The following is a 25,682-nucleotide window of genomic DNA, read 5'->3' on the forward strand; positions in this document are numbered from 1 at the left end:
GGAAAGAGCGAATGGAGAGGGGGGGGGAAGAGCGAATGGAGAGGGGGGGGAGGGAAGAGCGAATGGAGAGGGGGGGGATGGGGGGGGGAAGAGCGAATGGAGAGGGGGGGGGGAAGAGCGAATGGAGAGGGGGGGGGGGAAGAGCGAATGGAGAGGGGGGGACGGGGGGGGGAAGAGCGAATGGAGAGGGGGGGGAAGAGCGAATGGAGAGGGGGGGGGAAGAGCGAATGGAGAGGGGGGGGGGAAGAGCGAATGGAGAGGGGGGGGGGGGAAGAGCGAATGGAGAGGGGGGGGGGAAGAGCGAATGGAGAGGGGGGGGGAAGAGCGAATGGAGAGGGGGGGGGAAGAGCGAATGGAGAGGGGGGGGGAAGAGCGAATGGAGAGGGGGGGGAAGAGCGAATGGAGAGGGGGGGAAGAGCGAATGGAGAGGGGGGGGGAAGAGCGAATGGAGAGGGGGGGGGAAGAGCGAATGGAGGAGGGGGGGGGGGAAGAGCGAATGGAGAGGGGGGGGGAAGAGCGAATGGAGAGGGGGGGGGAAGAGCTAATGGAGAGGGGGGGGGAAGAGCTAATGGAGAGGGGGGGGAAGAGCTAATGGAGAGGGGGGGGGGAAGAGCTAATGGAGAGGGGGGGGAAGAGCTAATGGAGAGGGGGGGGGAAGAGCTAATGGAGAGGGGGGGGAAGAGCTAATGGAGAGGGGGGGGAAGAGCTAATGGAGAGGGGGGGGGGAAGAGCTAATGGAGAGGGGGGGGGAGAAGAGCTAATGGAGAGGGGGGGGGGGAAGAGCTAATGGAGAGGGGGGGGGAAGAGCTAATGGAGAGGGGGGGGGGAAGAGCTAATGGAGAGGGGGGGGGAAGAGCTAATGGAGAGGGGGGGGGAAGAGCTAATGGAGAGGGGGGGGGGGAAGAGCTAATGGAGAGGGGGGGGGGAAGAGCGAATGGAGAGGGGGGGGGAAGAGCGAATGGAGAGGGGGGGGGAAGAGCGAATGGAGAGGGGGGGGGAAGAGCGAATGGAGAGGGGGGGGGAAGAGCGAATGGAGAGGGGGGGGGAAGAGCGAATGGAGAGGGGGGGGAAGAGCGAATGGAGAGGGGGGGGGGAAGAGCGAATGGAGAGGGGGGGGGGGAAGAGCGAATGGAGAGGGGGGGGGGAAGAGCGAATGGAGAGGGGGGGGGGAAGAGCGAATGGAGAGGGGGGGGGAAGAGCGAATGGAGAGGGGGGGGGAAGAGCGAATGGAGAGGGGGGGGGAAGAGCGAATGGAGAGGGGGGGGGAAAGAGCGAATGGAGGAGAGCGGGGGGGGGGAAAGAGCGAATGGAGAGGGGGGGGAAAGAGCGAATGGAGAGGGGGGGGAAGAGCGAATGGAGAGGGGGGGGGAAGAGCGAATGGAGAGGGGGGGGGGAAGAGCGAATGGAGAGGGGGGGGGGGAAGAGCGAATGGAGAGGGGGGGGGGAAGAGCGAATGGAGAGGGGGGGGGGGAAGAGCGAATGGAGAGGGGGGGGGGAAGAGCGAATGGAGAGGGGGGGGGGAAGAGCGAATGGAGAGGGGGGGGGAAAGAGCGAATGGAGAGGGGGGGGGGGGAAGAGCGAATGGAGAGGGGGGGGGAAGAGCGAATGGAGAGGGGGGGGGGAAGAGCGAATGGAGAGGGGGGGGGGGAAGAGCGAATGGAGAGGGGGGGGAAGAGCGAATGGAGAGGGGGGGGAAGAGCGAATGGAGAGGGGGGGGAAGAGCGAATGGAGAGGGGGGGGGAAGAGCGAATGGAGAGGGGGGGGGGAAGAGCGAATGGAGAGGGGGGGGGGGAAGAGCGAATGGAGAGGGGGGGAAGAGCGAATGGAGAGGGGGGGGGGAAGAGCGAATGGAGAGGGGGGGGGAAGAGCGAATGGAGAGGGGGGGGAAGAGCGAATGGAGAGGGGGGGGGAAGAGCGAATGGAGAGGGGGGGGGAAGAGCGAATGGAGAGGGGGGGGGAAGAGCGAATGGAGAGGGGGGGGAAGAGCGAATGGAGAGGGGGGGGGAAAGAGCGAATGGAGAGGGGGGGGGAAGAGCGAATGGAGAGGGGGGGGGAAGAGCGAATGGAGAGGGGGGGGGCGGGGGGAAGAGCGAATGGAGAGGGGGGGGGGAAGAGCGAATGGAGAGGGGGGGGGGAAGAGCGAATGGAGAGGGGGGGGAAGAGCGAATGGAGAGGGGGGGGGGAAGAGCGAATGGAGAGGGGGGGGGAAGAGCGAATGGAGAGGGGGGGGGGAAGAGCGAATGGAGAGGGGGGGGGGAAGAGCGAATGGAGAGGGGGGGGGGAAGAGCGAATGGAGAGGGGGGGGGGAAGAGCGAATGGAGAGGGGGGGGGAAGAGCGAATGGAGAGGGGGGGGAAGAGCGAATGGAGAGGGGGGGGGAAGAGCGAATGGAGAGGGGGGGGGGGAAGAGCGAATGGAGAGGGGGGGAAGAGCGAATGGAGAGGGGGGGGGGGGAAGAGCGAATGGAGAGGGGGGGGGGAAGAGCGAATGGAGAGGGGGGGGGAAGAGCGAATGGAGAGGGGGGGGGAGAGCGAATGGAGAGGGGGGGAAGAGCGAATGGAGAGGGGGGGGGAGAGCTAATGGAGAGGGGGGGGAAGAGCGAATGGAGAGGGGGGGGGAAGAGCGAATGGAGAGGGGGGGGAAGAGCGAATGGAGAGGGGGGGGGGGAAGAGCGAATGGAGAGGGGGGGGGGGGAAGAGCGAATGGAGAGGGGGGGGGGAAGAGCGAATGGAGAGGGGGGGGGAAAGAGCGAATGGAGAGGGGGGGGGAAAAGCGAATGGAGAGGGGGGGGGAAAAGCGAATGGAGAGGGGGGGGGAAAAGCGAATGGAGAGGGGGGGGGAAGAGCGAATGGAGAGGGGGGGGAAGAGCGAATGGAGAGGGGGGGGAAGAGCGAATGGAGAGGGGGGAAGAGCGAATGGAGAGGGGGGGGAAGAGCGAATGGAGAGGGGGGGGAAGAGCGAATGGAGAGGGGGGGGGAAGAGCGAATGGAGGGGGGGGGGGGAAGAGCTAATGGAGAGGGGGGGAAGAGCTAATGGAGAGGGGGGGAAGAGCTAATGGAGAGGGGGGGAAGAGCTAATGGAGAGGGGGGGGAAGAGCTAATGGAGAGGGGGGGGGAAGAGCTAATGGAGAGGGGGGGAAGAGCGAATGGAGAGGGGGGGGAAGAGCGAATGGAGAGGGGGGGGGAAGAGCGAATGGAGAGGGGGGGGGAAGAGCGAATGGAGAGGGGGGGAAGAGCGAATGGAGAGGGGGGGAAGAGCGAATGGAGAGGGGGGGAAGAGCGAATGGAGAGGGGGGGGAAGAGCGAATGGAGAGGGGGGGAAGAGCGAATGGAGAGGGGGGGGAAGAGCGAATGGAGAGGGGGGGAAGAGCGAATGGAGGAGGGGGGGGAAGAGCGAATGGAGAGGGGGGGGGAAGAGCGAATGGAGAGGGGGGGAAGAGCGAATGGAGAGGGGGGGGGAAGAGCGAATGGAGATGGGGGGGGGAAGAGCGAATGGAGAGGGGGGGGAAGAGCGAATGGAGAGGGGGGGGAAGAGCGAATGGAGAGGGGGGGGAAGAGCGAATGGAGAGGGGGGGGAAGAGCGAATGGAGAGGGGGGGGGAAGAGCGAATGGAGAGGGGGGGGGGAAGAGCGAATGGAGAGGGGGGGGGAAGAGCGAATGGAGAGGGGGGGGGAAGAGGGAATGGAGAGGGGGGGAAGAGGGAATGGAGAGGGGGGGGGGGAAGAGGGAATGGAGAGGGGGGGGGGAAGAGGGAATGGAGAGGGGGGGGAAGAGCGAATGGAGAGGGGGGGGGGAAGAGCGAATGGAGAGGGGGGGGGAAGAGCGAATGGAGAGGGGGGGGGGAAGAGCGAATGGAGAGGGGGGGGGAAGAGCGAATGGAGAGAGGGGGGGGAAGAGCGAATGGAGAGGGGGGGGGGAAGAGCGAATGGAGAGAGGGGGGGGGAAGAGCGAATGGAGAGGGGGGGGGAAGAGCGAATGGAGAGGGGGGGGAAGAGCGAATGGAGAGGGGGGGGAAGAGCGAATGGAGAGGGGGGGGAAGAGCGAATGGAGAGGGGGGGAGGAAGAGCGAATGGAGAGGGGGGGGGAGAGCGAATGGAGAGGGGGGGGAGAGCGAATGGAGAGGGGGGGGGAAGAGCGAATGGAGAGGGGGGGGGAAGAGCGAATGGAGAGGGGGGGGGAAGAGCGAATGGAGAGGGGGGGGGGAGAGCGAATGGAGAGGGGGGGGGGGAAGAGCGAATGGAGGGGGGGGGGGAAGAGCGAATGGAGGGGGGGAGGGGGGGGGGAAGAGCTAATGGAGAGGGGGGGAAGAGCAAATGGAGAGGGGGGGAAGAGCAAATGGAGAGGGGGGGAAGAGCGAATGGAGAGGGGGGAAGAGCGAATGGAGAGGGGGGGAGGAAGAGCGAATGGAGAGGGGGGGGGAAGAGCGAATGGAGATGGGGGGGGGAAGAGCGAATGGAGATGGGGGGGGGAAGAGCGAATGGAGAGGGGGGGGGAAGAGCGAATGGAGAGGGGGGGGGAAGAGCGAATGGAGAGGGGGGGGAAGAGCGAATGGAGAGGGGGGGGAAGAGCGAATGGAGGGGGGGGGGAAGAGCGAATGGAGGGGGGGGGAAGAGCGAATGGAAGGGGGGGGGGGAAGAGCGAATGGAGAGGGGGGGGGAAGAGCGAATGGAGAGGGGGGGGGAAGAGCGAATGGAGAGGGGGGGGGAAGAGCGAATGGAGAGGGGGGGGGAAGAGCGAATGGAGAGGGGGGGGGAAGAGCGAATGGAGAGGGGGGGGAAGAGCGAATGGAGAGGGGGGGGGAAGAGCGAATGGAGAGGGGGGGGGAAGAGCGAATGGAGAGGGGGGGGAAGAGCGAATGGAGAGGGGGGGGAAGAGCGAATGGAGAGGGGGGGGAAGAGCGAATGGAGAGGGGGGGGAAGAGCGAATGGAGAGGGGGGGGAAGAGCGAATGGAGAGGGGGGGGGAAGAGCGAATGGAGAGGGGGGGGGAAAGAGCGAATGGAGAGGGGGGGGGAAGAGCGAATGGAGAGGGGGGGGGAAGAGCGAATGGAGAGGGGGGGGGAAGAGCGAATGGAGAGGGGGGGGGAAGAGCGAATGGAGAGGGGGGGGGAAGAGCGAATGGAGAGGGGGGGGGGAAGAGCGAATGGAGAGGGGGGGGAAGAGCGAATGGAGAGGGGGGGGGAAGAGCGAATGGAGAGGGGGGGGAAGAGCGAATGGAGAGGGGGGGGAAGAGCGAATGGAGAGGGGGGGGGAAGAGCGAATGGAGAGGGGGGGGGGAAGAGCGAATGGAGAGGGGGGAAGAGCGAATGGAGAGGGGGGGGAAGAGCGAATGGAGAGGGGGGAAGAGCGAATGGAGAGGGGGGGGAAGAGCGAATGGAGAGGGGGGGAAGAGCGAATGGAGAGGGGGGGGAAGAGCGAATGGAGAGGGGGGGGAAGAGCGAATGGAGAGGGGGGGGAAGAGCGAATGGAGAGGGGGGGGAAGAGCGAATGGAGAGGGGGGGGGAAGAGCGAATGGAGAGGGGGGGGGAAGAGCGAATGGAGAGGGGGGGGAAGAGCGAATGGAGAGGGGGGGGAAGAGCGAATGGAGAGGGGGGGGGAAGAGCGAATGGAGAGGGGGGGGGGGAAGAGCGAATGGAGAGGGGGGGGGGGAGAGCGAATGGAGAGGGGGGGGGAAGAGCGAATGGAGAGGGGGGGGGGAAGAGCGAATGGAGAGGGGGGGAAGAGCGAATGGAGAGGGGGGGGAAGAGCGAATGGAGAGGGGGGGGGAAGAGCGAATGGAGAGGGGGGGGAAGAGCGAATGGAGAGGGGGGGGGAGAGCGAATGGAGAGGGGGGGAAGAGCGAATGGAGAGGGGGGGGGGGGGAGAGCGAATGGAGAGGGGGGGGGGAAGAGCGAATGGAGAGGGGGGGGGGAAGAGCGAATGGAGAGGGGGGGGGGAAGAGCGAATGGAGAGGGGGGGGGGGAAAGAGCGAATGGAGAGGGGGGGGAAGAGCGAATGGAGAGGGGGGGGAAGAGAGCGAATGGAGAGGGGGGAAGAGCGAATGGAGAGGGGGGGGAGAGCGAATGGAGAGGGGGGGGGGAGAGCGAATGGAGAGGGGGGGGAAGAGCGAATGGAGAGGGGGGGGGGAAGAGCGAATGGAGAGGGGGGGGGAAGAGCGGAATGGAGAGGGGGGGGGAAGAGCGAATGGAGAGGGGGGGAAGAGCGAATGGAGAGGGGGGGAAGAGCGAATGGAGAGGGGGGGGAAGAGCGAATGGAGAGGGGGGGGGAAGAGCGAATGGAGAGGGGGGAAGAGCGAATGGAGAGGGGGGGAAGAGCGAATGGAGAGGGGGGGGGGAAGAGCGAATGGAGAGGGGGGGGGAAGAGCGAATGGAGAGGGGGGGGGGAAGAGCGAATGGAGAGGGGGGGGGGAAGAGCGAATGGAGAGGGGGGGGGGAGAGCGAATGGAGAGGGGGGGGGGAAGAGCGAATGGAGAGGGGGGGGGAAGAGCGAATGGAGAGGGGGGGGAAGAGCGAATGGAGAGGGGGGGGAAGAGCGAATGGAGAGGGGGGGGGGAAGAGCGAATGGAGAGGGGGGGAAGAGCGAATGGAGAGGGGGGGGGAAGAGCGAATGGAGAGGGGGGGGAAGAGCGAATGGAGAGGGGGGGGAAGAGCGAATGGAGAGGGGGGGGGGAAGAGCGAATGGAGAGGGGGGGGAAGAGCGAATGGAGAGGGGGGGGAAGAGCGAATGGAGAGGGGGGGAAGAGCGAATGGAGAGGGGGGGGAAGAGCGAATGGAGAGGGGGGGAAGAGCGAATGGAGAGGGGGGGAAGAGCGAATGGAGAGGGGGGGAAGAGCGAATGGAGAGGGGGGGGAAGAGCGAATGGAGAGGGGGGGAAGAGCGAATGGAGAGGGGGGGAAGAGCGAATGGAGAGGGGGGGGAAGAGCGAATGGAGAGGGGGGGAAGAGCGAATGGAGAGGGGGGGAAGAGCGAATGGAGAGGGGGGGAAGAGCGAATGGAGAGGGGGGGGGAAGAGCGAATGGAGAGGGGGGGGAAGAGCGAATGGAGAGGGGGGGGAAGAGCGAATGGAGAGGGGGGGGAAGAGCGAATGGAGAGGGGGGGAAGAGCGAATGGAGAGGGGGGGGGAAGAGCGAATGGAGAGGGGGGGGAAGAGCGAATGGAGAGGGGGGGGAAGAGCGAATGGAGAGGGGGGGGGAAGAGCGAATGGAGAGGGGGGGGGAAGAGCGAATGGAGAGGGGGGGGAAGAGCGAATGGAGAGGGGGGGGAAGAGCGAATGGAGAGGGGGGGGAAGAGCGAATGGAGAGGGGGGGAAGAGCGAATGGAGAGGGGGGGGGGAAGAGCGAATGGAGAGGGGGGGGAAGAGCGAATGGAGAGGGGGGGGAAGAGCGAATGGAGAGGGGGGAAGAGCGAATGGAGAGGGGGGAAGAGAGCGAATGGAGAGGGGGGGGAAGAGAGCGAATGGAGAGGGGGGAAGAGCGAATGGAGAGGGGGGAAGAGCGAATGGAGAGGGGGGGAAGAGCGAATGGAGAGGGGGGAAGAGCGAATGGAGAGGGGGGAAGAGCGAATGGAGAGGGGGGGAAGAGCGAATGGAGAGGGGGGGGAAGAGAGCGAATGGAGAGGGGGGGAAGAGAGCGAATGGAGAGGGGGGGAAGAGAGCGAATGGAGAGGGGGGGGAAGAGAGCGAATGGAGAGGGGGGGGAAGAGAGCGAATGGAGAGGGGGGGGAAGAGAGCGAATGGAGAGGGGGGGGGAAGAGAGCGAATGGAGAGGGGGGGAAGAGAGCGAATGGAGAGGGGGGGAAGAGAGCGAATGGAGAGGGGGGGAAGAGAGCGAATGGAGAGGGGGGAAAGAGAGCGAATGGAGAGGGGGGGAAGAGAGCGAATGGAGAGGGGGGGAAGAGAGCGAATGGAGAGGGGGGGAAGAGAGCGAATGGAGAGGGGGGGGAAGAGAGCGAATGGAGAGGGGGGGAAGAGAGCGAATGGAGAGGGGGGGAAGAGAGCGAATGGAGAGGGGGAAGAGCACAAAAGAAAGAGACATACAGAAAGAGACAGAGGAGAGAGTGAATGACTGACTGAAAGAGCAAGTGACAAAAAACCAAAGCAAGAAATCATCCCACATGAAGCCAAGTAAACCACAACATGGTCCTGTATCCCAGTAGAAAATACATAAAGTCATCTGAATGAAGCTTTTACCTATAGTGGCAAAATGTTTCCAGTAATTAGAAGAAGAAGAAAAAAGAAAACATTGTGCTGCTCACAGGGGGAACAGCATTTGTATAATCTGTATGGTGAACATTGTATGAGACATGGGAAGAGCAACACATTTCAGGCAATGTGCAAAAAAGTGGAGAATAAAGGGGGTAGAGAAACGGGAAGATTAGAAAGCAAGTAACAAGCATCAAAGTCTGACAAAATCTTCTCACCATACATCAATATAGAATGAAGACACCCCCCCACCCCACCCCAAGCTCAAAAGACTCAGACAGCAGCTGCTCATCTGCCGCCAAAACAAAGCCCCCTCCTCATCATGTCCCAAACACAATAAGCGGTGCCCAGCCCACATACACCACTCCTCCTATGTTTACAACATGTAGCTTCTGACATGAAAGGAATAACATTACTACAGCGACAAGGCCCCCAGATCAATGACAACTAATAAGTGGCGCAGCCACGTGACCCCTAATCATCATATGCATACCATTGCACAATGAAACTGTACCCTGAAAATACCAAAACCTCCCCCTAGAAATTCAGCCTCCAAGCACAACATAAACAGACGGTTCAGAGACACACCCCCCTTGAGTAACCAGAGATCAATAAAGACGCATACACTTGCACCCCCAGTGACAGACTCCTCCTCCATACACTTCCTCAAAGTGCGACACACATGAAATCTAAAACCTGGCCTTGTGGATTCACCAATACCGTGACCAGAGACATACAGAGATGTATACCCCAGCCTCATCCTACAGAGATGTATACCCCAGCCTCATCCTACAGAGATGTATACCCCAGCCTCATCCTACAGAGATGTATACCCCAGCCTCATCCTACAGAGATGTATACCCCAGCCTCATCCTACAGAGATGTATACCCCAGCCTCATCCTACAGAGATGTATACCCCAGCCTCATCCTACAGAGATGTATACCCCAGCCTCATCCTACAGAGATGTATACCCCAGCCTCATCCTACAGAGATGTATACCCCAGCCTCATCCTACAGAGATGTATACCCCAGCCTCATCCTACAGAGATGTATACCCCAGCCTCATCCTACAGAGATGTATACCCCAGCCTCATCATACAGAGATGTATACCCCAGCCTCATCATACAGAGATGTATACCCCAGCCTCATCATACAGAGATGTATACCCCAGCCTCATCCTACAGAGATGTATACCCCAGCCTCATCATACAGAGATGTATACCCCAGCCTCATCATACAGAGATGTATACCCCAGCCTCATCATACAGAGATGTATACCCCAGCCTCATCATACAGAGATGTATACCCCAGCCTCACCATACAGAGATGTATACCCCAGCCTCACCATACAGAGATGTATACCCCCAGCCTCATCCTACAGAGATGTATACCCCCAGCCTCATCCTACAGAGATGTATACCCCAGCCTCATCCTACAGAGATGTATACCCCAGCCTCACCATACAGAGATGTATACCCCAGCCTCATCCTACAGAGATGTATACCCCAGCCTCATCCTACAGAGATGTATACCCCAGCCTCATCCTACAGAGATGTATACCCCAGCCTCATCCTACAGAGATGTATACCCCAGCCTCATCCTACAGAGATGTATACCTCAGCCTCATCCTACAGAGATGTATACCCCAGCCTCATCCTACAGAGATGTATACCCCAGCCTCATCCTACAGAGATGTATACCCCAGCCTCATCCTACAGAGATGTATACCCCAGCCTCATCCTACAGAGATGTATACCCCAGCCTCATCCTACAGAGATGTATACTCCCAGCCTCACCATACAGAGATGTATACTCCCAGCCTCACCATACAGAGATGTATACCCCAGCCTCATCATACAGAGATGTATACCCCAGCCTCATCATACAGAGATGTATACCCCAGCCTCATCATACAGAGATGTATACCCCAGCCTCATCATACAGAGATGTATACCCCCAACCTCATCATACAGACATGTATACCCCAGCCTCACCATACAGACATGTATACCCCCAGCCTCACCATACAGACATGTATACCCCCAGCCTCACCATACAGACATGTATACCCCCAGCCTCACCATACAGACATGTATACCCCCAGCCTCACCATACAGACATGTATACCCCAGCCTCATCCTACAGAGATGTATACCCCAGCCTCATCCTACAGAGATGTATACCCCAGCCTCATCCTACAGAGACGTATACCCCCAGCCTCATCATACAGAGACGTATACCCCAGCCTCATCCTACAGAGACGTATACCCCAGCCTCATCATACAGAGACGTATACCCCCAGCCTCATCCTACAGAGACGTATACCCCCAGCCTCATCCTACAGAGACGTATACCCCCAGCCTCATCCTACAGAGACGTATACCCCAGCCTCACCCTACAGAGACGTATACCCCAGCCTCACCCTACAGAGACGTATACCCCAGCCTCATCCTACAGAGACGTATACCCCAGCCTCATCCTACAGAGATGTATACCCCAGCCTCATCCTACAGAGATGTATACCTCAGCCTCATCCTACAGAGATGTATACCCCAGCCTCATCCTACAGAGATGTATACCCCAGCCTCATCCTACAGAGATGTATACCCCAGCCTCATCCTACAGAGATGTATACCCCAGCCTCATCCTACAGAGATGTATACCCCAGCCTCATCCTACAGAGATGTATACTCCCAGCCTCACCATACAGAGATGTATACTCCCAGCCTCACCATACAGAGATGTATACCCCAGCCTCATCATACAGAGATGTATACCCCAGCCTCATCATACAGAGATGTATACCCCAGCCTCATCATACAGAGATGTATACCCCAGCCTCATCATACAGAGATGTATACCCCCAACCTCATCATACAGACATGTATACCCCAGCCTCACCATACAGACATGTATACCCCCAGCCTCACCATACAGACATGTATACCCCCAGCCTCACCATACAGACATGTATACCCCCAGCCTCACCATACAGACATGTATACCCCAGCCTCATCCTACAGAGATGTATACCCCAGCCTCATCCTACAGAGATGTATACCCCAGCCTCATCCTACAGAGACGTATACCCCCAGCCTCATCATACAGAGACGTATACCCCAGCCTCATCCTACAGAGACGTATACCCCAGCCTCATCATACAGAGACGTATACCCCCAGCCTCATCCTACAGAGACGTATACCCCCAGCCTCATCCTACAGAGACGTATACCCCAGCCTCACCCTACAGAGACGTATACCCCAGCCTCACCCTACAGAGACGTATACCCCAGCCTCATCCTACAGAGACGTATACCCCAGCCTCATCATACAGAGACGTATACCCCAGCCTCATCATACAGAGACGTATACCCCAGCCACATCTGCATACACAGCTCAATGCATGTTCATCAGCACCACAGTGACATACAATGGAGTGGCGTCAACCCCATCACAACATGCACGCGGGGGAAGAGTCAGTGAACACACACAAAATATATATATATATAAGCTCATCCGTCATCACATTCACATCAAATCAGCACCCAGAACATAAAAACAAGACAAAGCCCTATAGATATTTCCATTAGGAGGGGAGCTAAGAGTATTTCCATGGTGTGTAAGAGGCGACACACCCCCTTCTGTTCAGGCTGGAGAGCAGCACTGCCATATAGCCAGCACTCACTGCTGCAGCACATGCTCTCACCCAGGACACGCACATACATTACACAGGATAACAGCCAGCACGCCCACACAACTCCACAACAGGCATATGCCTATACAACTGGGTGACGTGCCACACATACCACACTGGCACCTTGGCATGCCAATCTGGTATTAGCAACCATGACACAACTGTGTGCATCCTGCAAGAATTCAACCTTGGCCCCAGCTATCCTGACAGTCCTTATATGCCACCCATATCCTGTGCCCTTTCTATGACATGAAACTACTGTCTCAGTTTATGGATGCCAGGAGACTTGGTATCACTTCAGGAGTGCCTAGATGATGTTGGCACAGAGCAGAGCCCTATAATGTTTACACTGCAGGTATTAAATGCCACTTGGCAGCTGGAACACTCTTCATACATGGTGCATTTGGTTGCAATACAAGCAGTACATTACTGTGCCCTAAGATGCCAGGTGTGACCCCCCAATGCATGATGCTCAGGGCACACCTGCATTGCCTTGTACGTCAGTGCCCCCACATGTGAAGGATGACCCTCAGATGCCAGCATCATCTAGTATCCCATGTATGCACCCTGCCTCTCCCATGCCAGCTGTACCAAGGCTGCCAGTCACATGCACAGAGCAGGGACCCCCCTGCAGGCAGGAGGCACAGGTGGTCCCCCCCAGGCACACACCCCTCTCCAGCGCACACACCCTGCACCCCACACAATGACACCCGCTTCATCCACCCCGCCCCCCACACACCATGCCGCCCCCCCCCGGCTCCCACCCTTCCTCCCCCGTTCCCCCTCACCTCTCCGCTGCTGCCCCCGGACACGTCCCTGAACCGTCTCAGGTTGCTCCCAATCGCCACGGACACTTGCAACGCCGCATCAAATCCCGGTCCAACCCCCCCACAGTTCCCGTGGCCCCCGGGGGCCAAAGACATTCCATGAGCAGCGCCCGTACTGCATCCGGTGACGCCTGCATCCTCCCTCAGCACGGCTGCCAGTCTGTGTTTAGCTCCCAGTCTCCGGCCGGTCCCAGGCCGAGCTGGGAACCGCCACCGACAGCTGTGCGCCATTTTGTGTCCTGGGATCTTATTATCACCGCGGGCTGGAGAGCAACAGCAACTGAGCGGGGCCGGGGGAGGAGATAGGGGGCCCCGGAACATGCACGGCGCATGACACTAGCATGTGACTGCTGGGTGACGTTATGGCGCGCGCGGATTTCAGGGCCGGCTCGAGGGGAGGAGCCCGAGAACATGATTTCATACATAACAGCAATGGTAGCGATATCGTTGCGGTGTAACTAATACAGAGGCCGGGGCCTGGGAGGAGTTGCTGTCCGGGACATGGATACTGTTATTTTACTTGTATACTGTATTAGCACATTAGTGAGATAATCCTCTGTAACTTTTATGTAATGCTTGGTAACCACCCAATGCTGTGGGTCTGTCAGAGAATATCCTCTCCCCTCCCCCAAAAATATGAACATAAGTAAACAGAAATTCTATGGAGTCTTCCCTTGGTTGTTACAGGAGCTTCAGAGAAGATGTATGATAGCTATTACAGGTGCCACATGACTGGTCACCCAGCTTTCCAAGACACCTGAATGTCATGTCTGCAGCAAAAAGGGACTAGGATAAACAGAATGAAGAAAAGGAATGAACATAAAAAATGAAAGTAATTAATGATGTGTGAAAAGGGAGGTATACAGATTCCTATGTAGGGTAGACCAAGAATAGACAGGGTTTATGTAAAGCTGAAATAAACACAAACAAACAGATTTCTATGGAATTTCCTGCAATGGTCAGACTGGGAATGAACAGGATATATGAGCAGATTATAGTGGAATGAACACATGTTCCATGGAGACAGATGTGTAAGAACTTTCTGGTGCCCGGTACACCAAAAATTAACAATAAACAATGTTTTGCATAAGTACTTTTCTCCATTTTAATATGGCATAACCACATATTCAAATGTATTTATTGGGATTTTATACTTATTAATTTGCTGTTGCGGCAAGTGTTGAGACAGCTGAGGAAGCCATATCGCCTGCTGAAACACGTCTTGTACATTGTGTCTTGTACTATGTGAAGATACAATAAAATGTCATTTACATATTGGTGAGTGCTTTATCCATGATATTTTTTCCACTTGCACCACCATTCATAGAATGCTGACAACCTACTATTTTGTATCCCAAACAGAACCTCCATTTGTTGCTAAACGCCAGACTTTTAACAATAATCAGCTTCAGTAGTCTGCCAAGGGTTATGCAAATATGAGGAGATACTTGAAGAAATCCAGGTGAGACATCAGAAGGTCAGCAGTAGAGTCCTTTCCATCCCAGAATGAGTGTCTCCCAGCTGGAGTCATGGTTATTGATACAGAAGAACAACAAAGAGGGGACTTTCTCAATTACAATATTGTCAATTACAGTGGTCCCTCAACATACGATGGTAATCCGTTCCAAACGGACCATCGTTTGTTGAAACCATCGCATGTTGAGGGATCCGTGCAATGTAAAGTATAGGACAGTGGTCTACAACCTGCGGACCTCCAGATGTTGCTAAACTACAACACCCAGCCGTTGGCTGTCCGGGCATGCTGGGTGTTGTAGTTTTGCAACATCTGGAGGTCCGCAGGTTGTAGACCACTGTTAGAGGAAGTTGTACTCACCTGTCCCAGCCGCTTCGGACCGTCACCGCTCGTCACCGCTGCCCTGGATGTCTCCACGTCCCCTAGGTGTCCCCGACACTCCGGTAAGGCCTCTGCTTCCCCGGCATCCGCGCTCTCCGTCGCCGCTATCACGTCGCTACACACGCCTCTCCTATTGGATGACGGGACAGCATGCGCAGCGATGTGATGACGACGATGGAGAGCGCCGACGATGCAGGGGATCCCGAAGAGGACGGGCCGGAGCCCCGAGGACAGGTAAGTGATCGTCAGCAGACCACACGGGGCACCGTAAACGGTTATCTGGTGGCATCTGAAGCAGTCAGCGCGGCCGGATAGCCGTTTATGCGATGGCCCCGACATACAAAAGCATCGTATGTTGATGCTGCCTTCAACATGCGATGGCTTCTGAGAGGCCATCGCATGTTGCAATTATCGTATGTCGGGGCCATTGTAGGTCGAGGGGTCACTGTACTGTGTGAAATGGTTTAGGCAGAGATAAGGGTGTGTAATAAAGATGCTACCTGTGTATAGGTGTGGACAAGGAATTTGTGCATGCTGCTTGTGCTTGTTGGGGGATCAAACGATTCTCTATACTGGTGGTCTGTCTGGGCTGTCCAGAACCTGTCCGCCATGCGTGCCTTCACATAACCACTGCTCCCAACAGCTTGGAAAGAATATCCTAGAGGGGAGGCAATTCATCCACACGCCCATCCTGCTTCCTCTAAGTCCAGTGATGCGCCCCCTCTCAAGTTCCCTCTTTGCTTCATAGATCTGAATTGAACAGGACATATTGCAATAGATAGCATTTGCTTTTCTGTTCATCCCATGTCTACCAGGCACAGAATAGATCTCTATTTAATAATCATGGTTTTCTCTTTGTTTTACATAAATACATCCATATTTACATAGTATTGTATCTAATGTAATTCATTTAGGTTTTTTGCTGTTTTAATATTTGCTTTTACTCTAATTCAGTCACACGCATCACTCTATTAACCCCCGTACGTTCAGTGTTTCTTCTTTGTTTCTTCTTTTCCCCTTGCCATTCATGCTCCATCAGCCACACCATACCTTTGATTTATATGGTCAAACTACGTAGTCTGTACTTACACTACGCCAATTCCGTAGCGGCTTCCTCTATAACTTACATTAGTTTCATAGTAGTTCCGTCCTTTCCTTTTCACGTTAGCTACACGCCTACTTTGGTCCTTTCGTCATCACGCTGTCTGTATCAACAGCGTTCTGCTTATCATAAGGTCCTTTTCATTTTATTTTAATTTACGCTACATTGGTGTCCTTCGGCATTCTTATATGTTAGTATACTATACAGATTAAGCATGGGTATTTTATTACACCAAATTGTTACATTGTATTACCTTTTATGTATAAGTTTACATGACAGAAAATTCATGTTTTCATTAGTAGGACAATTTTTTGTAAGACAAGATAAGCCTTCCATTGGGGGGCGTGGTCTGCCATGCAAGCAGTGCAGACGTGTTCCTGCTGAGCTCCGCCACCACCCGCACTTCAGGGACCTGATACCTGCCTTTATGCCGAAGAGACGCTCCCGGGGCACAGCTAGGAGGACCCCAACCTCTCTGGCATCCCCCACGCCGATCTCCAACTTCTTCGCCCCGCTGGCGACTGTACCGGAGGCCTCTGAAATGGTCCCCCCCGGGCCGCAGCCATTGCACGCTCCAGCTTCCCCGCCACTGGACGCTCCGCCCCCCGAAGTAAGGCGCGCGAGCGGTGTGGAGCGGGCGCAGGGCCGACTTGCGGAAGGACCCCCAGCTGCTGCCGCTGGCTCCGAAGGACGGGAGGACCCTCTGCTGGAAGCCGCCACATCGGTTCCGCCACTACTGATCGACCTGCCGCTGACTGACCTGTGCCGGAGTCTCGGGCCTCCCTCACCGCCGCTGGCGGCCTCTCCACTGCTGCGCCACTCTGCAGGTACGGGCACCGGAGGCCTTCATACCCAGCTCAGTCCTCGACCTTGGGGGGAGACTGCCCCCTCCCCCAGCCCTCGTTTGGACTCTGCCTGGGAGGCTGAACCGCTCCCCTCGCCCATTGACAGCAGTGGGCTGAGCTCTGGTGTCCCCCAGGTCGGAAGCTTGGACACTCTGACCCCAGTAATGGCTGCAGCCCCAACGACAGCCGCGGACCCTGGATCCCCTCTGCTGTTCCCCCTGGGGGCCCCATCTACCCCTGTCCACCCACCAGTAGAACAGCATGGGCCTCCTTCCAGCCCCACCTGGGCCTCCCACCTGGGTAGCCCCTGGCTGGCCTCACCTGACCCTCCACCTTCCCAGGGGGCTTCAGCACCGGCCCCCCCGCTGCCCCCTGGTCTACCCGCTGTAGACACCCATCTCGGTGGCCTCCCTGCAAGTGCTCAGATCCCCAACCAATCTGCAGCTCTTATCCTTCAGGCCCACCCTGAGCTTCAGGCCTTGCTTTCTTTCTTACCTACAAAGCAGGACTTAGCTGCGATTACTGACACTCTGAAATCAACATGGCGGCAGGACCTACAGGCTGTCCAAACTGAAATGGACTCTCTGACCTCTAAAGTGGAGTCACTGGACTCATTTCGTTCTGAAGTGCGACATTCCTTGAGTGAATTACGCACCACGATGTCTCAACAGGCCACTCACCAGAGACTTTTGCACTCTCACCTGGATGACCAGGAAAATCGCAACCGTCGCAATAACGTCAGGATTCGTGGCCTCCCTGAGGCGACACGAGCTGAAGATCTCTTGCCTACAGTGACTGACATCTTTAATTCTCTTCTGGACCGGCCGGCTCAAACCCCTCTTGCTATTGATAGGGTCCATAGAGCCTTGAGACCCCCCAGTTCTGACCCAAATAACCCCAGAGATGTCATTTGCCGTGTCCATTACTACTCGGAAAAGGAAGAGATCATGAGAAGGGCCAGGCAGCTCAAGGAGATTGACTTTGTTGGTGCCAAGTTACTACTGTTTCCTGACCTCTCCCGCCACACCCTGCGCCTACGGGCTGCCTTGAAGCCACTGCTTGCGGAACTGCAGTCACGTCACATTCTTTACAGATGGGGGTTTCCGTTCGCTTTATTTGCTCATCACCAAGGGAAATATGCTACACTGCGCACTCCGGAGGATTTGCCCGACTTTTTGTCCGTGTTTGACCTCCCACCTGTTCAATTGCTGGACTGGGAAAGACTTCTGGACAACCCCTTTGCACCTGTTCCACCGCCCCAGCCCCGTACACGGAGGCACCAGCCGGATGGACCTTCGCCAAGACCGCAGCGCTCCCGCCGCCGACCCCGCAGTCTCTCCGGGTCAATGGATGGTCCAGGTGGCTCGGGAGACCGCTGAGATCCTACTGCTGTTGGTCCTCTTTGATTTACAGTGTTGTGGTGACCTTTTCTGATTGCTCTACATACTGTGGTTCTCTCCTGGTGCTACGTTTCTCCTCTCTCACCGTTTTCTTGCTGTCCTGTGTCCCCTTTTCCTCCCTGGTCTGTATACTTGACTCCCCGTGGAGCGCCTCTATCTCATACTTCCTGTCTCTTCTCTCCCTGGATGGCGGTTTGGCCTTGGTTGCTCGTTTTATGTCATCCCCTTCATCTTCCTTTCCCTCTTGTCTGTCACTTCTGCACCACCTGCTGACCTACCCCCAATAGGTAGTGACAGGATTGTACCCCTGTCCGGTTATAGCTTGTGCTACTGATAGGATATTTTTGCAGGCATCCTAGCTGACCTGCTAAGTTTTCCCCAGTTTAGTTTGTTGTTGTTGTTTTTTTTTTTTCTTCTTCCCTCTACCTCGTCTAGTGTCAACTCCTCTCGTTCTTTCCCCATCCTACACCCCTAGCTCCCCTCTTTCCTAGCTGCCTTGCCCCCCCCCCCCTTCTGCTATCGTCTTTCCCTCTCCCTTCCCTTTTTTCTTTCTTTCCTCTCTTCCTATCCGGCGTCCTTCCGACGCCCCCCCCCCCTCCCCCCCCCTCTTTTTTAATATATTTTTTTTTATTTTTAAATTTTTTATTTTTTTTTTCTCCCAATGCTCCATTCAGACTCCACCCTCTACCTCTTTTCCTACTCCTCCTTGCCATCTCCGTTAATATGTCAGTTAAAATAGCTTCCCTGAATGTTCAGGGCTTTAATGTCCCTGAGAAAAGAGCTAAGATCCTTTACTCCATGCATAAACAACGTGCCTCCATCTTATGTTTACAGGAGACCCATCTCTTGCGCGATCACGCAGCCGTGGTACGCAACAGATACTTCCCTGTTTGTTTTCATAGCTGCGACCCCTCCCATAAGGTTAAGGGTGCCTCTATTTTGTTTCATAAGTCCTTACCTGTCCATGTAATAGACTTTAAACTCGATGCCGAGGGGCGCTATGCCTTTGTTTCCTGCACACTCCAAGGTAAACCCTATACCATCGCTAATATTTATGCGCCCAACCATGGCCAGTTGACGTTCCTGCAGCGTACCTTTGATGACCTCACCTCCTTCGCGCAGGGCACTCTTATTGTCTGTGGTGATTTTAATGTGTCTTTGCTTCCTTCCTTAGATTCCTCCTCTGGGACCTCTGCCCTCTCGTTCACGCAATTAAACAAGATCCGAAAGCTTCTACATCTGATGCAGCTGTCTGATCCCTGGAGGTTGTACCACCCGGACGCACGTGACTATACTTTCTATTCTCATGCACGACAGACCTACACAAGACTGGACTATATTTTTGTTAGTCACTGTCTACTCCCTCGGGTTCTTTCAACGACCATAGGCTCGATAGTATTCTCTGACCATGCCCCGGTGTTCTGTGATTTGTCTCTCCCGGACTGTCCACGGGGGGAGTTTGTGTAGAGGCTCAACGAGTCGCTCCTTTCGGATTCTCTCTGTTTGGCGGATCTGAAATCAGCGACTACTAATTTCATGCAGGATCATGCCAGTGATCCTACCTCCCCTCAACTTAAGTGGGAGGCCTTAAAATGTGTGCTCCGTGGTGTTCTAATTAAGCACGGTTCTAGACTTAAGCGTGAATCCTCCCAGAAATTGAAGGAATTGCTAATCCGCTTGCATGCTTTGGAGTCTCGACACAAATCCTCCCTGTCGGATGTGGTGCTTAAAGAACTCATGGACGTCCGCAGAGACATTCAGGTTTGCATAGATAGGAAGTATAACCGGTATAGACAGATCTGTTCTAGTGTGACTTACGAATGGGGCAACAAATCGGGGCGACTGTTAGCACGAGCGTTGCGTGATAGGAGAGCGGCCACGCATATCCCTTCTATTAAATCGCCCTCAGGCTCTCTGGTTCACCTCACCTCCCAGATACTGGATAGTTTCCGGGCATATTATGAGGGCCTTTATAGCCTGGACCCGGGCCTTGCAGGTCCTGACTCTGTGTCACGATTCGGCTTACGGGTTGTGGATCCGCTGTGTCAGCGAGGGATTGGCGTGGACCGTGCTAGTGGACCGGTTCTAAGAGGCTACTGGTTTTCACCAGAGCCCGCCGCAAAGCGGGATGGTCTTGCTGCGGCAGTAGCAACCAGGTCGTATCCACTAGCAACGGCTCAACCTCGCTGACTGCTGAGAAGGCGTGGGACAGAAGGACTAGGCAGAGGCAAGGTCAGACGTAGCAGAAGGTCGGGGGCAGGCGGCAAGGTTCGTAGTCAGGATGGATAGCAGAAGTTCAGGTAACACAGGCTTTGGACACACTAAACGCTTTCACTGGCACAAGGCAACAAGATCCGGCCAGGGAGTGCAAGGGAGGAGATCAGATATAGCCAGGGAGCAGGTGGAAGCCAATTAAGCTAATTGGGCCAGGCACCAATCATTGGTGCACTGGCCCTTTAAGTCTCAGAGAGCTGGCGCGCGCGCGCCCTAGAGAGCGGAGCCGCGCGCGCCAGCACATGACAGCAGGGGACCGGGACGGGTAAGTGACCTGGGATGCGATTCGCGAGCGGGCGCGTCCCGCTGTGCGAATCGCATCCCCGACGGCCATGACAGTGCAGCGCTCCGGGACAGCGGGACTGACCGGGGCGCTGCAGGGAGAGAGACGCCGTGAGCGCTCCGGGGAGGAGCGGGGACCCGGAGCGCTAGGCGTAACACTCTGTGTCCCCCGATCTACAGGCCTACCTGTTGAGGACGCAGCTGCCTTCTCTTTCCCCCCAGTCCCTCTTGGACTTGGAACGCCCCTTTTCCCAGGAAGAGGTTGCAGAGGCCATAAGGTCTATGCCCTCAGGGAAGGCACCTGGCCCTGACGGGTATACTGCCAAATTTTATAAGCTTCTTGCTTCAGATTTGACTCCGTCACTGATGGCCTCCTTTAATTCAGTATCCGCCACGTCCCCATTCCCCAGCTCCTTTCTCCAGGCATTTATTACTGTAATCCCGAAGGAGGGTAAGGACCCGAACCTTTGTCAAAGCTATCGCCCGATATCCCTTATTAATGTGGACACGAAATTATACGCTAAATTACTAGCCCTCAGACTGAACCCATTATTGGGGACCCTCATCCACCCTGACCAGACGGGCTTCGTACCTGCTAGAGAGGCCAGAGATAACACCCTGAAAACTTTCTCTGTGATCCACCACGCTCAAACTTCTCAGTTGCCATGTGTTTTATTATCCCTGGACGCCGAGAAGGCTTTTGACAGGGTGGCGTGGGGGTTCTTGAGGGGTGTCCTGTCTCATCTGGGTTTAGGCCCGCTAATGTTGTCACGTATCTTTGCCTTGTATACTCACCCACAGGCTAGGATAAGGATAAATGGTTCCCTTTCCTCTCCTATCCCTATCTGCAATGGCACGAGACAAGGGTGCCCCCTGTCCCCTCTCCTATATGTCCTAGCCATGGAACATCTCTTGCAAGCTATCAGACAGAGTGAACAGGTTCGGGGGGTGCCGGTCGGGGGAGAAGTTGTCAAATGTGCTGCCTTTGCTGATGACTTGTTATTGTTCCTGTCAGACCCTTGCGGTAGCATCCCTGCCCTCTTCACTCTTTTGGATGACTATGGTCGTTTTAACAATTATAAACTAAATATAACTAAGAGTGTAGCCCTAGACGTGTCATTAGGTCCTGGAGGCGTCGCAGAGCTCAGGAAGCAGTATGCCTTCCGTTGGGCGTCCAACTCCTTCAAATACCTAGGGATCCAGGTCCCCAGTGACTTGACCCGCCTGTATGACTTGAACTTCGGCCCCCTACTTACCTCCTTTTCCTCTGACTTGACCAAATGGGACAGACGAGACTTTTCCTGGATCGGACGAGTTAACATACTTAAAATGAACCTATTGCCCAGACTGCTTTACCTCTTTCAGACTATCCCTATCCTTCTTCCCCGCTCCTTTTTTCTGACCATTAACAAACTATTTACTAAATACGTGTGGGGCCTCCGGGGTCACCGCATGGCCCGGAGGGACTTGATTCGCCCCAAATCGAAGGGAGGTCTGGCTCTGCCGGACCCTCATCTTAATTACATGGCTTCTGTTGCAACTAGAATAATGGACTGGTTTCACCACCCCACCGATAACCTGTGGGTGCGTTTGGAGGCCCTCCTTTCCCCTATCCCGCTCACGTCCCTACCCTGGACGCGTGCGTCCTATTGGACCCCAGCACTTCAGGCGAAACTCCCGTATGTGGCGCGTTCCGTGCTTCGGGTGTGCCTGCGCCATTTGGGCAAGGCGGGTCTCCTACGCCCCAATGGTCCCCTGACGTCTATACGTGACAACCCTGACTTTACACCGGGTGGCCGGGTGGGACCCTTCCTAGGTAGGTCCCGTGGACAGATTTTTTTATTTGCTCACGTTCTTCACTCGGGCTCCTTGAAACCATTGGCGGAGGTCCTACGGGAGGAACATCATACACCTGCTCAGGTTTGGCAATACACCCAGCTCACCCATTTTTACTCTTCTTGGAAACAGTCCCTTGACCTGCATAGGCTTCCCCTTCCATTTGAATCTTTATGTCTGGCAGATGAGTCTCCGGGACACCTGATATCTGTTATCTATGCTCTTTTGATGTCTGCATGCACCACACAGGTCCCGACTCATCAGGAGGGGTGGTCGCGGGAGCTGGGTCGCACCCCTGATCCCCTAGACTGGAGCAAGGCATATGCCTTGTGCCATGGGTCCTCGGTTTCTGTTCAGTTGCAAGAAACTAACTTCAAAGTCTTGTCCAGATGGTACCGTGTCCCAGCTCTGCTGCATCGGTGCTTTCCATCTGTGCCTAATGTCTGTTGGAGGTGCGGCTTGGCCCCCGGGACCATGCTTCATGTTTGGTATGATTGCTCACTTTTGCAATCTTTCTGGTCCGGTGTCTTGTCTGCCGTGTCCAGGATTTCAGGTTCCGTAGTACCCCATACCCCCCAAGTAGCCTTACTGTCGATGGTGCCGGGCCAATTGAAATCTCTGAAAAAGGGTCTGATCGGCATATTACTCTCTGCTGCCCGAAGGGTGCTCCCACGCAAATGGAAGTCAGTCCTGCCCCCGACCTTGGCTGACTGGATAGGTGAGGTGCAATTTATCTACGGGATGGAGGAGTGCATGGCGGACATGGCGTCCAAACCTGAGCGTTTTCTGCAGCGCTGGACTCCGTGGACCGACTTCCTGTCATCCCCTGAGTATCGGGCCATGTCTCTGTCGTCCCCCCATTTAGTTTCGCTACCATCCACCACTGATACTGCCCTTCCTCTCCTGTGAGGGTCTCCCCCCCTTTTTTTTTTCATTTTTTTTTTTGCTAGTCTCCCTTCCTTTGCTTTGGGCTCCCTCCTTCCTTCTCCTCTTCCCCCCCCCTCCCCCGGACTATTCTCTTTGGGTCTTTGTGGCATCCTTTACCCCCACTCCCCCTCTCCCTCTCAACTCTATTCCGACTGCTTCTGCTCTGTTCCTTCCCCCTCTATTCTCCCCTTTTGTGTCTTGTCTATGTGTGGTTCTTTTCCCTTTTTTTTTTTTTTTGGTTTACATTGGTAGTGTATTAGGCCTCCCCGCCAGCCTGACCCATTTAGACTTAGGTTGTAATATGCTAGTTTGAGTGGCTGGGGCCTGGTTTGGATGGCATGGGTTCCAGCGGTTGCCTACTCTAGACCCTTAAATGGATACTCGAATGAGACATCGCTCCCCACCACGTTGGCTAGATGTCCTTGATTGTTTGTTTATTTCTTTCACATTGTCAAAGGTTCCCCCGACCTTGCTAGTTATACGTTATCCCCGCTGTCTCTCTCTATCTGGCCTTCACCTATGGCATCATGGCCTACGTCGGTGTACTGCATTGACTGGGTCTTACTAGCCTGCCTATTTAGTACTATCCAGCGCATGATGGTGATTGTTTATGCTTCAGTACTGATTGCATGGAATCCTGATACCAGCTATCTGTATTCGATTGCCCGCTTCTACCGCCCTGGGGCGGATGTTGTATATGTTATCAATGTTTAATAAATCTTTTGAACCGTAAAAAAAAAAAAAAAAAAAAAAAAAGATAAGCCTTCCATTTTTAAGAAAGTACATGTTTGTGTATATTTTATATGGACTAATCGGCAGTTTAGATTCTTTTATGTCTTATGCATATTTCGTCCACTGTTCTGGTCTGGTCAGTGACACAGAACCATTTCCGATAATTATGTATATATGTTATTATACTGCCATTGTATGTATGACTGCTGAAGAGCCTGGTTTGGGTTGGAAACACCTTGTGTGTGCATTGCAGTTTTTTACTAATAAACCGATTTAATTTTGGATCTTTGGATTAATCTTCTCGACTGTCCAGCGCTCCGTATGATGTCCCATTTACTCGGCCATTGATATTTGGCACAGAAATACTAGTCAACTGATTGTGAGGAATATGTGTTCATTCTACTATAAACTGCACATATGTAGTTCCTTGCATAAGTATTTTTCTACTGTTATAAAAAGGATTTCAAATAGACTTAACCCCTAAGTGACACATGGCATAAATGTTGCTCATGGTGTTCTGGTACCTAGTTCACCAGGATGTACATTTACGTAATAATTGTTTAGGATCACTGCGTCTACTGATACAGTAATAGGATCTAGATAGTTTTTGTTATCTAAGATTGGCAATTGGTGGCAAACTGGCTTCTGGAGGCCTGGAAGAAAATTGTGATTGGTGGTATCCGTGAAGTGTAGAAAGGTGGCAGGGGGGCATCCTTTCCCTCCGAACGCTGCAAGTGGTTGGTCAGGCAGGGAATTGAAATTTCTTTACCCCTGCTTTACCCACCCACCCTAGTCTGGGCAGAGCTGAGGAACATGTGCGGCAGTTATAGAGTGGTGAGGGACAGCATTAGTACAGACAGGGAGAGTTAGAAGTTTTTTCCCCCTGCAGCACCATGTACTGCTCTATGGGTGTAAGTGACCTATCAGTATTTACTGCTGCCTGCCTCTAGCTTTAGTGTAGTACACTACACTACTTTACACTTACACTACATACTTTGAAATAAAGTGAAAACACTATACACACACACTTATATCTTCAGCTTTGCTGTATCTTTACCCTTGATGTGCTTAATCTGCTACTAACCAGCACCACCTATTAGAGCTGCTTTCTGCTACTGACTGTTTAACCTATACTGAATGGAGTTGTGTCTCCTACTATTACCCCCAGACTACTGACCTATTGCAACAGACTCACCTCTGCCTGAATCACTGGTGCCATCAGGGCTGTCTGGCCTGCTTGGCTAGCAGTTACCTATACTGGGACCACTCTTTGGACAGCAACCTGGTAGCCTCAAGGAGCAGAAGTCCAGCTTTTACATCCTGGAGAGAATAGCCTAATACTAATAGATCAAAGTATATTTAAGGCTATTATGTCATTTAATCAGGATAATTTCTTTGCCTAAGAGCCTTTTTCTGTCCTATAAAAAGATTTCATGGTAATTTGCTTGTTTTTGAATTTTTTTGCTAATTCATCTGGGGATCTATCGGGGGCAATCGTATTAGTCTGATCAAATTCCAACAGAACAAGTTCCTTGGGGGTTTTAATCTTCCTAACCTTTGGGTATATAACATTTCTGCCATTTTACACTATGATATGGAGTGGATAGGGGATTGGGACAGGTTTGTTACAGGCTTTCAATGCCTACATATCTGTCTTCCTTCTATTAAGAGGTAACCCTTTATTTCTAAATAATAAAACACCTCCTATAT

The 25,682-nt window shown here is 54.8% G+C and overlaps 1 protein-coding gene and 1 long non-coding RNA gene across 2 annotated transcripts in view; one reads left to right on the plus strand and one right to left on the minus strand.

Moving 5' to 3' along the window:
* The window catches only part of KMT2A (lysine methyltransferase 2A), a 156,513-nt gene extending 143,336 nt beyond the window's left edge, over positions 1–13,177 (minus strand). The window contains exon 1 of the mRNA XM_056543790.1: positions 12,681–13,177. Within this exon, the coding sequence (XP_056399765.1) occupies positions 12,681–13,040 (360 nt within the window). The 5' untranslated portion in view covers positions 13,041–13,177. The remainder of the gene's footprint in view (positions 1–12,680) is intronic.
* A 687-nt stretch (positions 13,178–13,864) lies between these two features.
* Positions 13,865–25,370, plus strand: LOC130294216 (uncharacterized). Its single transcript, XR_008848430.1, has 3 exons — positions 13,865–13,997; positions 14,082–14,181; positions 25,141–25,370. It is a non-coding gene; the product is annotated as an uncharacterized LOC130294216 (long non-coding RNA).
* Positions 25,371–25,682: the final 312 nt, after the last annotated feature.

This window comes from Hyla sarda, chromosome 10 (assembly GCF_029499605.1).
Source record: "Hyla sarda isolate aHylSar1 chromosome 10, aHylSar1.hap1, whole genome shotgun sequence".
NCBI lineage: Eukaryota > Metazoa > Chordata > Amphibia > Anura > Hylidae > Hyla > Hyla sarda.